This window comes from Grammomys surdaster, unplaced genomic scaffold (genome assembly GCF_004785775.1).
Source record: "Grammomys surdaster isolate TR1022 unplaced genomic scaffold, NIH_TR_1.0 126198, whole genome shotgun sequence".
NCBI classification, from domain to species: domain Eukaryota; kingdom Metazoa; phylum Chordata; class Mammalia; order Rodentia; family Muridae; genus Grammomys; species Grammomys surdaster.
The window spans coordinates 6,788,626-6,802,973 of NW_021621003.1; the positions used below are offsets into that span (position 1 = coordinate 6,788,626).

A 14,348-nucleotide genomic window follows, 5' to 3' on the forward strand; every position below is an offset into this window, starting at 1 on the left:
TGTGCCATGCCTTATTTCGTGTGCCGGTGTGTAACACTGTGCTCGGATATGTGTCAGAATCTGACTGAATGTGGAAATCTGGGCTGTGTTGGGCAGACTGACTTTGTGTCTTATTGAGTTGGTGTTTTTGGGTGGGTGGGACAAGATAGAACAGATTGCTATGGCACATCAGGCTTTCTATATTGGGTTGGTGCTTTTGTCTCTTTGAGCAGGACCCCTAAGAACATTTTTTTTGCCCATTTGTCCCCAGTGGCCTTATTAGAAGGGCACATTTTCCTAGGTAGCTGGGCCAGTTACTTGTAGAACCAGCTCTTGGGAAAGAAGATTTGAGGTGATGTGTCTCTGTGCTTCTCCTAACAGCCATCTCTGTGAGCCTTGACATTTTTCTTTTGGAGATGTATTGTTGAAGGTTTTGCCCACAACAAAAATGGGTGGGCTAGAGAGCTATCCTGCTTCCACTACCAAAGCCCAAGAGGACAGGAAGTAAACCATAGTGTTTTTTTCCCCTTACCTTGAGTTGATGGCTTTCTGCATGTTCTGTTGCCTAAGCTGTGAGTAGCCATAATTCAGTGATTTCATGTTCCCCTAACCAAATCACTTTCCTTTGCTTCTAGTGGATGAGAAACTAGTAAGGAAGATCAGGCATTTAATTGTAACCTTTCTCTGTTTTGGAGGAAAAAGTAATCTCTCAGTTTAAAGTGAACACACGTTACTGAGTTTATTTTGTGCAACTGCCATCAAGAAATGCTTCTTAAAGAATAAACAAGCAAAACCCAGATGAGTTTAGTTGCTTTTCAGTAATAGGATCATGGACTTGGGCAGGATGGACAAGGGAAATAGACCGCTGTCTTGTAGCTATCCCATAGTCATTTGCCCTGGAAGAAGCTGGCTAATTAGGATAAAGCAAAACTAACTTCCTCAAGAGTGAGAATAAATTAAGTCTCCTCAGCCAAAAGCTCAAATACATAGCATTTGAATGAACACGAGGAACTTATTAATCTGTCTGCTTTTGTTATACACTTACTTGGTTCAAAAATCAAAATAGTATAAAAAGATAAACATGATGAGCCACTCCCAGCCCTGCTGACTTCACAGTTAACCCTATTTTACCCTATGTGTAAACTCTTTTAGTAGTTATAAGAATATTTAGAAAAATAAATTTTACCCTGAAAATGGACAGTAATAGCTAGAGTATTGCTTTAAAAAAAATTAAAAAAGACTTTTTATTTTATTTTATTTTATTTTATTTTTTAAGTAGGATTCCAAATCTTTCTTTTCCGAACTGTAAACAGTAGTCAGATCTGGGGTCTGTCTGTTTCCACCAGGTTCCCATTCTGTTCAATGCAGTCTTTCACCACCTCCTGTCCCTAACAATAAGTAATTAACTTTGTCTTCCCATACTTGTTTCATGCTTCCCCATTGGTGCAGTATTCTTCTGGAAAGTGAAGGTTCCTCTAGAAAAGTGGGGAAGAAAGTAAGTGGAACAAATTCTTGGTAAAAATACGTCTTCTGAATAAGTTCAGATTTTGACGAGGCAATGCATAGCTGAATAGTGTACCTGTTACACCTACATCCAACTCACAGATTCACGCATTTAATAATAACTTTACGTATTCATTTCTATTGAAAGTTAAAAACTATCCCTTAAATCAAGAGCCACTTACAGTGATCATTAAAGAGAAGCCAGCATTTTTTTTTCCTGGGACAACATCATGAACCAAAAGAACTTGAGTTAAATACAACTCTTACTTTTCTCTGCAAATCTAGAACTCTGAACTTAAGTCTTTTAAAAATTATTTGTATTACTTGTATCTTATACATGTTGGGAGATGAGAGACAAAAGCATTTTATTGCTCAGGTTGTTTTGAGCCTTTCAGAGGTAGCTTTTCATGTTGAGCCATCAGACACTGGACTCACAGTTGGTTATTGTGATGAGTCTCCTGCTGGGGTCTAGGCTGGTGATCGACAGTAGTGACTGACTAGGACGCCTCTCATATGAGATTATTGCTCGGAAGGGAATACTGTTAGGTTGTGCTGTCCTGTGACATCCTTACTGCAGACCATTGGGATTTAAGGGTTGAATTTAATTTTGATTACTTTAAAAAAGATCAGGTTGTATATAAGCTTATTATGTTTTTGAGTGTTCCCAAGTTTTGTTTTAGTTGTCAATAAATAAGACATTTATCTATAGGAATTTGGCTAAGTAGTTAACTCAGGCATTTGTGATGTTTACCTCTCAAGGAGGAAATCCTCTATTGCTAAAGGAATTTGTGTTTCCCATCTGATCTAGGTTATCTTTAGCTGGTCCATCTGTGAGTGTGCTCATAACTTGCAGAGGTATTTAGAATTGTGAAGCTTTTTATCAGAGAAGAGAAACCAAGGATAGAGAAGGCAACTAACTTTCTAAAATCATAGGACTAGGCAACTTTCTCATTGGTCAGTTCTTTCCTGAAACATCTTTGTTCAAAACATTGGAGTGGTGCTTATAGAAATGGAATCAGAAATGAGGAGGAACGGGGAGATAAAGTGTTAGTAGAAGAAAGAGAAGAGGGCTAGGCAAGAGTTTCCATAGTTAAACTTCTTAATTTCAAAAGTACTAGCTTTGTAGGACTCTGCTTTTCTTTCCAAATTATTATTATTATTATCGACAGAGTCCTGGCTGGTTGTCCTGGAACTTTCTATGTAGACCAGGTGGGCTTAGAACTTATAGAAATCCTCCTGCTTCTGCCTCTAGAGTACTGAACTCCACTTTTCTAATTGTGATTACTCTTGATTGCCTTCAGGGAGAATCTCAGTAATCTCACAGGTATTCTTGAGGCCTGAATGTGTATTAAATTTTAAAAGTCTGTCAATTCTTTGTTTGCCAAAATGTTCTTTGTTTTTGTTTTGGATGTCCTTCCACCTTTAGTATATGGTAGAGATTGCTAGAACACTGAAGTTTTGATCTTGAGCAACACACACACACACACACACACACACACACACACACACCACACACTAAAAACAATTTGGGGCCTGGCATGGTGGCAAATAATTGTAATTCCAAGCACTCAGGAAACAAAGGTAGGAGGATCTTAAGTTTAAGGCCAGCCTGGTCTACATAGTGAGTTCCAGTCCAGTCTGGGCTACTTGATAGACATTATATCAGTAAAACAGAAACAAAATAAATACCCCAAAGTACAACAATAAAGACCACAGTGGAAATTAATGTTGACTTTTTTCTTTTCCCAAATTTGAATTTTTATGGAGAAGTTAAAAGTACAGTATTTTCTTTCCTTTTCCAAATACTTATATGACAGGGCTTAACAAAATGCTTTGTGGGACACAGTATGGCTGACTACAGATTGTAATTATTTTTACCATACACATACATACACACACACACACACACACACACATACACACACATGCACGTATTTCTTCAAACTGACTTCTAGTCTTAGTGCTTGTGGAATCTGTTTATATTGTTTCTGCTGCTAGTGCATTTTCATTGCTCAAGACAGGATGCCCTTTAAAAATATATGTGAGATTCTTTGGAGACAAAAAGTATGTGTCTATAAATACATTTGTTTTTAATAGCAGTGACTAAACTGTAATGTGTTTAAGTGATTATTAGCAGCTCTGCTCAAAAAAGAATTTAAGGTCTTTTAAGTAACTGTTATAAATTTTTATAACTGTGTAAATCACATGTTTTAAAAACAGAGGGATAGAATGACTCAGAGGATGAATGCACGTGTCTGCTGGTCTGGTGATTTAAGTTTGATCCCTGGAACCCACATTGTCAGAGAGCATTGACTCCAGTGAACTGTCCTCTGACCTTCACACGTATGCTGTAGTACATTGTCATTCACTCACATACACAAGTAATAATATGGAAGAATATAACAGCAGCAGCAGCAGCAGCAGCAGCAGCAGCAGCAGCAAACAAAACCAACCTAGAAACTAACTGCAATTCCCAGGTTTTTAAATGCAGCTTCAGGACTGGAGGGATAGCCTAGTGGTTCAGAACATTGTCTACTCTTCCTGAAGACCCCTGTTCAATTCCCAGCACCCACATGGCAGCTCAGCACTGTTTGTAACTCCAATACCAGGAGATCTGATGCCCTCTTCTGGTCTCCATAGGCACCAGACACGCACACAGTGCATAAACATATGTGCAGGGAAAACATCCAAATACATTAAAAAAAATTGCAGCTTCCTTCCATATTTGCCCCTGGCTCAGTGTAGGGGAAACAAGCATCTGCTAATTTTAATTTCCTGGTGTTGTCAGAGCTACTCAGAAGAAAATTGTCCTCTTCCTGAGAATCACAGTCTTTCTTCATCGTGAAGGGGCTGTTGAGTTTACTAGAGAAAAAAGAAATGATTTTTGAGGATGCTGATTAGAGCAAAGCTTGTTTTTGCATTGTGTTTCAGACCATTTAGGAACGTTGGAGAATAAAAGCAGTCGTTTATGTTAGCACAGACTGTAAGTTTGAGTTCTGGAGCTTCTCTTTAGTGAAGTGTTAGCCAGAGCCCATACTAACAAGGTGGAGATCTGCTGACTGGTGTCGAAAGTTTGGCAACTTTCTTGGGGAAAAAAAGAAAAAGAAATTGAGTTTCATGTGATATAAAATAAGAGGTTGGATTCAGCAAGCTTAAGGTCAAATGGTCCTAAGTCCTTGTTTCTTAATTTGTAAGACAAAATTACATTTCAACTTGAGATTCAATAAAGTAATTGAAGGGGAAAGTGGCTAAGGCATTATGTACCGTGTAGGAAATTGATTACCTTCCTAACTAGTAACCATTACTGCTAGATTAGTGCTAAAATATGTCTGACTTTCTGATACTATGTTCTGTTCTTTGGAATTTAGATTTTGAAATGTTAGTGTCTATTAGCTTTCTCACCAGAAATAATAGTATTACAGGGATGTTTATTAACAGAATTTTACATTTTACACTGACACAATTTCTCTTTTCCAAGGTAGGCACATATTTCTCAAGAAAAAGCTTATGTTATAAACAAATATACATTTAGACAAATTGTGAAATCTTATAACTTACAGTAGGTAAATACTGAAAGCTATCCAGTTTTTTGAGGTTAGGAGTTACCTGAGAGTCTTAAAAAGATATCCATTTAGACCTTTCTCATTTGGAATTCAACTCTGGGGGCAAATTTTTTTGTATAAATTATTGTACAACAAAGTAACACAGCGGAGGAAAGAAACAACAGATTTAAGCACTATTATCAAGTGCAATTATGAGTGGATTTTGGACTAGGTTTTCCTGATACTGCCTAACAGTGGTAGCTATCGTAATTCATATAACTTGGTAACTTTTCACCCCACCCCACCACCCAGTAGCATAGTTCACTTTTCTGTTGCTGTGGTTGAGAATAAAGTTAGGATGAGAGCACACTATCTTTTTAGATGAGAGAAAAGGGAATCCTAAAGCAGAGAGTCCATCATTTGAGTAGATATTTCGGAAGCATTAGGGTTCAGCTGCTGCTAAGTTTTCAGCCTGGTGAACGTTGCCTGTTCTTTTAGTGTTATAGTGATGACTCTGACTTGGAAGTAGGGATGTGCTCAGTGCCCCCTTGTGGAAGCTTGATGGCACAACCCCTGTAGGACTGGGAACTGAAGAAAGTTTAGGGATAAAGGCCTGCGTAGAATTTTAGAGGTTAGCATTATGTTTTGATGGGTTGACTCTCTGAGAGTCAGTCCTCTGGTGAAAAAAAGAAGATAGACTGTTTTTTAAGATGTTAAATAGAGAGGGCCAGTCTAGGGCCAGATGTAGTACATACCCTTTATCCCAGAAGTTGGGAGGCAGCAGCAGAGGCAGGCAGACCAGGGAAGTAGGGCTACAGAGTTATACCCTTGGAGGTGGGAAAATGAGGAGAACTGGGTGGAGGTTCAGAAAGTGGGAGGTGAGGAAACAGTGACACACAGAGAGAGAGAGAGAGAGAGAGAGAGAGAAGCTGTACAATCTCCCACTTCTAAAGATTGGCACATGGATATTTGTTTCATTGTTATTTGGGTTTTTTTTTTCTGTATTATAAATTAAGCTAGGAGTCATCGCACATACTTAATCAGAAAATTTTTATGTCAACAAGGCCAGCCTGGTTGACACAGCAAGTTTTGTCCTGCCAGAGCTATGTAAAGAGACCTTGTCTCAATTTTTTCTCTTAGTTGATTGTTTTCTAGTGACATTCTAGTAGGTTCCACGTTAGTTTTCTGCCCATCGTCGTGAGCACTGGTTATGTGCAGTATACTGACATCATTTACTAGGCTGGCGAGGGATCTAAGGACGAGAAGGAGGAGCAGCAGGGAAGGCCAGCAGCGTGCTTTCTTCTTGTAAAACTTTTAGTGGTTTATTTTGAGGACTAAAACAAAATGGTTACATAAATACTGTTTATTTTTTTCCAATGAGTAACTCCGAGTTTTTTGATTTATTAAACATAATGAAATACCATCCAGTGTTTGTGTGTGTGTGCATTTCAAAATAAGAGATAAAAGGACTGTGCTTTGTGGCCCCACATACTAGTAAGGCTTGCCTAAAGCAGGGAGGGCTCCGGCAAGGCTTCCACTTGGTGTTGAGGCTCTACAAGGTTTCTCAGTGGATGTTGACCAGCGGGAAGGCTGATAATGAAGAATGAGGCAGCAGGACTTCTTCCTGCTGAAGACATTAGACTTTTTTTTTTTTTTTTTTTTTTGGCTTGAGCAGTTTTTTAAAGCTTTTGCAGTTTTAGCAATGGAGACACCAGGAGGCAGAATAGAATTAACTGAAGATTTGCATGCAAGATGTTGCATTTTGACAGACACAAGACTTGTGGTGTGGTGAGATTATTTAAAGCTGTTGTAGGACTACCTGAGCTGTTGTGTGTTAGTGCTATAACTGCTTCTCTGTAAAAATGGAGAGACCATGATACAAAACACAAGAACTGTGGCATTTCTCTTCCAAAGGACACTGAAGCCATGAAGAGAGCGCTGGCGTCCATAGACTCCAAACTGAACCAGGCCAAAGGTTGGCTCCGTGACCCCAATGCCTCCCCAGGTAACTCTCCAGTTATTTTCTGAACAATAAACAGTTAAAATACCAGCAAATGAAGGAATGGAGGGAATGCTTCCATAATCTCACCATCCTGAGGTGACTAGCATCCTACCATAGTTCTGAGAAATTGAAACATCCCAGGTCTTAAAGGTGAAGGCCCAGAACTTATCTCTCATCTCTCACTGTGAATAAATAAACTGAGCTAAGCTGATGTTCTTTGTAAAGTTACTGCTTCACCCATTCCCTGATTCAGAAAGGTTATTATTCTGAATAAACACCCTCTTTTGCTAGTTCCAGTTGGGCATACTACCATTTATGTCAGCAAAGTATCTAATTAAATAGATTGTATAGTGATATTAAGAATGTAAGATGTAGCTGGGCAGTGATGGCGCACGCCTTCGATCCCAGCACTTGGGAGGCAGAGGCAGGCAGATTTCTGAGTTCGAGGCCAGCCTGGTCTACAAAGTGAGTTCCAGGACAGCCAGGGCCACACAGAGAAACCCTGTCTCGAAAAGAAAAAAGAAAAAAAAAAAGAATGTAAGATGTAAAGTTGAATATATAAAGGTAAGACCCAACAAGGTCTTTGGCTTTATGGCTTTTCTAATTTAATATTTATTCCACTTTAGATTGTTTGAACAAATGTGAAAAGCCTAATGGAAGTTGGCGGTCCTAAGTCCTGTTCAATTATGAGACTATTTTTCATTGTTCACGTACATATGGCAAAGCCACTTCATATCTCCAAGCAGATATGGTGCAACATATCTTGCTTCTCTGGGCCTGTGGTTAAACCTCACCTGATGATTGTGAGGCAGTGTGTGGCTGTAGCTGTCAGGTCATGTATTCCTTCATGAATGGAATGACTTGTGAAGCGCTCTCTCTGGATAATTCATGTGCCCACAGTGTAGATATTGACTATCTCACTATTTTAGGGGACGCTGGTGAGCAGGCCATCAGGCAGATCTTAGATGAAGCTGGAAAAGTTGGTGAACTTTGTGCAGGCAAGGAACGAAGGGAGATCCTAGGAACCTGCAAAATGCTAGGGCAGATGACTGACCAAGTTGCTGACCTCCGAGCCAGGTAAGGTTCCTCCACTTTTCTCAAACCAGTCCTGAACAGCTGACTCCTGATGAGGCGATGCAGGATGCAGGTCCACGCCAATTTTATTGAACTGTCTTTTGCTGATAATAGAGCTTTAAAATATTTGAAGTCTAATAAAGTTAGAAAATATTATATAATTGTTTTTTGTCTTTATGATCTATATGGGGCAGAGTTGAACTCTGACCAAATTAGTTATCTTTTATAAAAGAAGGATGAAGAAGGGTGGGTAGATAGAAAACTCCAGTAGGGTTGGAAATGTAGCCCAGTTGAGACAATTCATGCTTAATATATATACAGCTCTGGGCTTAGTTCCTGGAACCCATTAACCAGCAAGGAGAGGGTGCCTTGAATCTCTGGAACTCAGGAGGTGGAGGCAGGAGGACCAGATTTTAGTGTCATCCTTATATGTCTATTGAATTGAAGGCCTGTATATGTACAGCAATATTTTTATATATATAAATCCTGGTGGCACATTCCTGCCACCTGCCCCAATGTTTTATGCTCCTAAATGAAAGATACACATTCAGCCTTTATATTTTGATATTTTGTTGCCTTAAACAGTGCAACAGCTGGGCCACTTTCTAACCTCCATGTGGTTAATTCACCACCGGCCAATAAGCCTGAGTTATTACTTACTAAATTCTATATTCTACCTTGGCTGCGCTGGACCCAGAGCTGGACCCAGACCCTAATTGGGCCACACTCTCCCAGCTCCCTCACATGCTGTTTATACCTCCCTGTCCTCCACTCTTCACAGGCATGGCGGCTCTCCTCTCCTTCTTCTTATCCCAGCACGGTGGATCTCCATCTTCCTCCTTCCTCTCTGTCCCAAGCCTGGGAATCCTAAAAGTCCCACCTCTGTCTACTCTGCTTAGCCATTGGCCACTGGCATCTTTACTTACCAATCAGAACCAACTGGGGGCAGGGTCCCTCAGTGTAGGTTACACTCCCGTAACCAGTTTTGGGGACCAAAATTAACATTATAATACAAGCAGCATTAGGCCCAACCCACTACCACGAGATACTGTTTTTTTCATTTTGTGTTAACATTTATTTTTAAAATTGTTAATATTTTATTATTATTCTTGTGTGTACATCTGTACTCTGAACCATCTCACAGGCCCTTATAATTTGTTTTAACTTTCCTTTTACTCTTCTCAAATCTTTGTTTTCAGAACACCTACCCCTAAATAAGTATACTTAGTTTGCTATTGAAAAGACGCAATATAATGTAGATTAAAAAAATACTCATCTGGGCTGGAGAGATGGCTTAGTGGTTAAGAGCACTGACTGCTCTTCCAGAGGTCCTGAGTTCAAATCCCAGCAACCACATGGTGGCTCACAACCATCTGCAATAGGATCCGATGCCCTCTTCTGGTGTGTCTGAAGACAGCTACAGTGGACTCATATATAAAAAATAAATAAATAAATCTTTAAAAAAATACTCATCTGTGGAGTTAATGAATATATTTATAGACATTGAGAGGATTGAATTGTGCTGAAGTGCCTAGAGTAGATGAGATTTGCTTTTGCTCTGAGAATGTTCTGAAACTCCTTGATCATTGGGGTACACAGCATACCATATACTTCAGGGCACAGAAACAAACCTCAGCATGCTACGTGATCCAAAGTGTGTATCCAAGCTAACTATAGATTACAAAAGTACTTTTTTTGAACCACATGAAATTTTGAATTCTTATAAAGCCATTCATCTCTACCTAAAACAATGCAGGTACCTTTATAATATTAGGGATTGTTTTGTGGAGTTGTAGATGTGTTTTACCAATAGAAGCCCCATGGCCTTCCTTCCGAGTGTGTGTCCCACTGGGAGAGGGAACAGCTTCATGCAGTCTCATGGGCCTCACTGAGCCTTGTTTCCTACTGAAGAGCATCCTTTCTTGCCGGAAGCATGGCAAGAACTTTGTAGAAGGGACAAAAAAGTTTTGTTCCCATTTGGAAAAATGCCAATGCAGTTTGACAAGATTCTTGGCTCTTTTAATTTTTCATTGTTGGCTCTTTGGTTCTGCATCCCTTTCACAGTGTGGCAGGCAATTTTCACTTGGAATTCTCAAAAACACAGCTGTGAATATAAGCAAAAGAATGAGGTAGTTGTATGGGAGAGACCATTAATCTGTTAAGAGAAAAGGCTGGGACAGGGATGAGTAACTGGTCCTGCCTCACACTGGAGCCTGCATTATCCTTTCATGATAAAATATTAGAAAGCTGTCTTCCCATTGTTTGTTTGTTTTAAATGTGCTCAGCTAGCTGTTTTATCATTTTGATGGGTAAAGCACAGTAATGCTTCTTCATTGGTATTCATTCAAGTGTCTAGATTTTGTGAATACATTTTTAACCCTGTAAGACTCAATAAAAATTTTTTTGTTCTATTTTGTTTTGTTCTGTTTTTTTTTTGTTGTTGTTGTTATTGTTGTTTAGTTTGGTTTTTTGAGACAGGGTTTCTCTGTGTAGTCTTGGATGTCCTGGAACTCACTTTGTAGACCAGACTGGCCTCAAACCCATAGAGATCCGCCTCTGCCTCCTGAGTGGCAGGATCAAAGTCGTGCACCACCACTGCCTCGCTGGCCTCAATAAACTTTTTAGTTTGAATTTAGCTCATATATATTTTTACCTTTTCACAGTTAGATTCATATATCAGAAATATTCCTCATGATTAATTAAACCATGCTTAGTGTTTCCTCAGTCTTCATTCCATTTTCTTGTTAGGTTGTAGGGAGATTTCATATATGAGGCAACTGGCAGTATGTTTATGAATCTTACTACCTACAGTGTTGGTATGGATGGATTTAAAAAGAGGGCAAAAGGGTTAGGTACATTGTTCAGCCAGTAAAGTAGTTGCCAAATAAGATCTTTAGAATCTGCTAAAAAGTCAGATCTTATGACACTCTGGGATCTATAATTCTAGTCCAAGGAGGTAGAGACAGTCATATTCCAGGCCAAGCCAGTCTTAGTATAATCAGCAAGTTCTAGACTGCCAAGAGACCCAGTCTCATTAAACAAGGAGGATGGCAGCTGAGAAACAACACCCAGACACTGGCATATACACATGGACACAAACCTGTATGTGTACACATACACACAGAAAAAAATACACATGGGACTCAGTGGTGGCTGCTCTTCCAGAGTACCTGGGTTCGGTTCCTAGCACCCATATGGTAACTTCCAACTATCAGTAGCTCTAGTTCCAGAAGATTTGATGCCCTCTGCAGACACTGCATGTACATAGTGCATGGACATACATATGGGCAAAATACCTATACACATCAAATAAGAATAAATGCCATCTCAAAAAAAATTTTAAGATAGATAATAATAGACTCATTTTACTATTATGCGAAGCAAGGATGTTTTGGAGTTTATCCTAAACTCATTCAATCATGCCATTCTGTAAAAGGATGAAACTGTCACACCTGTGATTAAACTTATTAGCCTAGGTGGCTACAAATAATCAAAGTTTGTAAAAAGATGGCAAGTCTTACTTTCTGGCCTGGAAAGTCTGTTCAAGGAATCAAGTGTCTACTAAGTCCTACCATTTTTTTGCAGTAGCAGAATACTGTTTCTGAGCAAGGGAAATGCATGCATCTTTGAAGACTTCATGGGAACCAGTGTGCTCTTTTAATCTCTCAGTACTAGCCTGCATTGCCACTTGCAGGTAATGGGTGATACATGTCACGGTTATCATTAGGTTCAACATAGCAGTGATGGTAGTTTAGTTATATTAGTAATTTATAAACTTGTATTCTCAACATACTTTCAAGTATATTTTCTTTTTTCTTTCTTTCCCATATTTTTCTTTCCTTTCTGTTCCCCACCCCCAACCCCCTTTGGGCTGAGGCTGAACTATGGACCTCACAAATTCAAGCAAGCTGTCTACAACTGAGAACCATACTTCAGCCCTGTATATTATCATTACAGTTTCTTTTTTTTTCTTCCCAGTGCTGGCCATCAAACTCTGATGCAGTCTAGGCAAACAGTCTAATCCTGAACTAAGAGCATATTTCCAAGTATATTTTCTTGATACTTTTAATCACTCTGTTAAATAATAAATAACTAATACAGGGCAAATGCTGTATTGCTATCAACCTTTCACTTTATATCACTTTAATTTTATAAATAAGAAAGAGAAGTGGTGAGGTGTGGTGACACACTCCTTTAACTTCTGTACTTGGGAGGCACAGACAGGTGGATATTTGAGAGTTTGAAACCAGCCTGGTCCAAATAATGAGTTCTATGCCAGCCAGTTTTATATAGGCAGATTTTGTCTCCAAACAACAACAGCAACAACAACAACAGCAACAACAACCACCACCACCAAATCCCCTAAACCAAACAAACTCTGAAGCCCAAGAATGTTAAACATTAGAACACACATTCCAAAGGGGCCAAAAGTCAAGCGTTATAAAAATAGATCTAATAGGTTTCAATCCTTGCTCATACTGTATACACACTATGTTCTCAAGTAATTTCAATGTATGATTCCCCATAAGTAAGACAAGCTAACAGGCTACTCATTTCTAAAACACACATGACTATAGTAGCAAGGTCCTCTATAACAGTAAGATCTCCATCTTACTGTTCCCACTGAAGTTTATATTTGGTTATATAATCAAGAATAATTATCATCAAAATTTGCTGGCCTGGCTTCCAAGTAGTTAAATAGTTCCTTGAAGCTAATGTGAGTTGGACACAGCCGTGCAGGTTTATAATTCTAGCACTTGAGAAAAGAAGCTGCAAGATGTGGTGTTCTGAGCCAGCTACAGTTAGATAAGCCCTGGTCTTTAAAAACAAAACAAAATAAAACTGTTTTTCAAAGCAAAAGAAAAAGTATGTGGTTTGGATGTTTTCCTTTCTTTCTGTTTTCTTGTGCTGTCTGAGCTTATTGGGGAAATAGACACATGTTAATAAAAATGACACATAAATGAATATTTTTATTAAGTATTTAAGAGGATGTAATGACTGTGTCTGTTGTTCTGAGTAGAGGACAAGGAGCCTCACCAGTGGCTATGCAGAAGGCCCAGCAAGTGTCTCAGGGGCTTGATGTGCTTACTGCGAAAGTGGAAAATGCAGCTCGGAAGCTGGAAGCCATGACGAACTCAAAGCAGAGTATTGCAAAGAAGATTGATGCTGCCCAGGTAAGCGTGGTTCTCAGGAGGATCAGGATGGCAAGAGGAAGAGAAGGGTTCTTATATGTCCTGAATCTCTTCTGCGATGACTTTGTCATCCTCTACTGTGGGCAGATAATGGATGCTCCTTATCTTATAAGTGATAACCGATTCCCAGCAGTGTCCTGTGCTATTCCTCCCATCCCACCATAGATGTAGACTCATGTTTGTCTGTATTTTGAGCTAAAGATCTTAATTTTCTGTACTTCGAGTAGTTAAAAGATCTGAGTATGACAGAATCCTAGATTTTTAAACAGGTCTCTGTCTTAGAATTCTCTACTGTATGTAGTAAGAAATATTAAAAATCCTAGCCCAGGGTTTCAACCCCGCCTTTGGTTATTGAGTTCCTGGATAAAAAACACACACAGCCGTTATGTTTTTAATAAGCCTGATGCAGCACATTAGCTGGGCAGCTGCCAAGCCCCCATGCTGTTAGACTCTACTTTCCTATTGATAACCCCGAGTTATTAATTATTATTTACTATGTTCCATCGGGGCTATTCTTAACTCTAATTGGGCAGCCCTAGAGTCACAGGCTCTTGACCCTTATCCCATAGTGGCTTCCTTTCTCCTCTCCTGTACATTTTTCTTCTACTTCATATCAGCTCCTTTCTCCTTCTCCTCGTGGTCCTCCTTCCCCAAGCCCACAAAACCTCAACCTATGTCCCTTCTGCCCAGCTACTGGCTGTTGTCATCTTTATTTACTAACCATAGTTAACTAGGGGCAGGGTCGCTAGCATCCATGTGCAGACTCCAGGTCTTGGGGGGTCTGCACTTAGCATTATGATAGACAGTAAAAGACAAAACCTCAACAACTGTATTAGGTCATAGTGGCATTCAAATTTCAGATTCTTTCTATATAAAAGATTTTTAAAGTATTTAACAAGTACAAATACTTAAAAACTTTGGAAAAAATGTCTCATAGTTCAAAGATGGGATAAAACTTTGAAGATATTTTATTCCTTTTTATTGTTATTTACCTTTTTTCTTTCAGTTTGGATATCAAACTCAGGGCCTTGTGCATGCATGTTGGTCAAGCACTGT

The 14,348-nt window shown here is 39.2% G+C and overlaps 1 protein-coding gene across 2 annotated transcripts in view; it reads left to right on the top strand.

The window, feature by feature from the left end:
- The window catches only part of Vcl (vinculin), a 97,487-nt gene that overhangs the window by 53,216 nt on the left and 29,923 nt on the right, over positions 1 to 14,348 (top strand). For both annotated transcript variants that reach the window (XM_028758557.1, XM_028758558.1), the window contains exons 7-9: positions 6,939 to 7,029; positions 7,956 to 8,103; positions 13,121 to 13,274. In XM_028758557.1, coding sequence (XP_028614390.1) covers positions 6,939 to 7,029; positions 7,956 to 8,103; positions 13,121 to 13,274 — 393 coding nt within the window. The remainder of the gene's footprint in view (positions 1 to 6,938; positions 7,030 to 7,955; positions 8,104 to 13,120; positions 13,275 to 14,348) is intronic.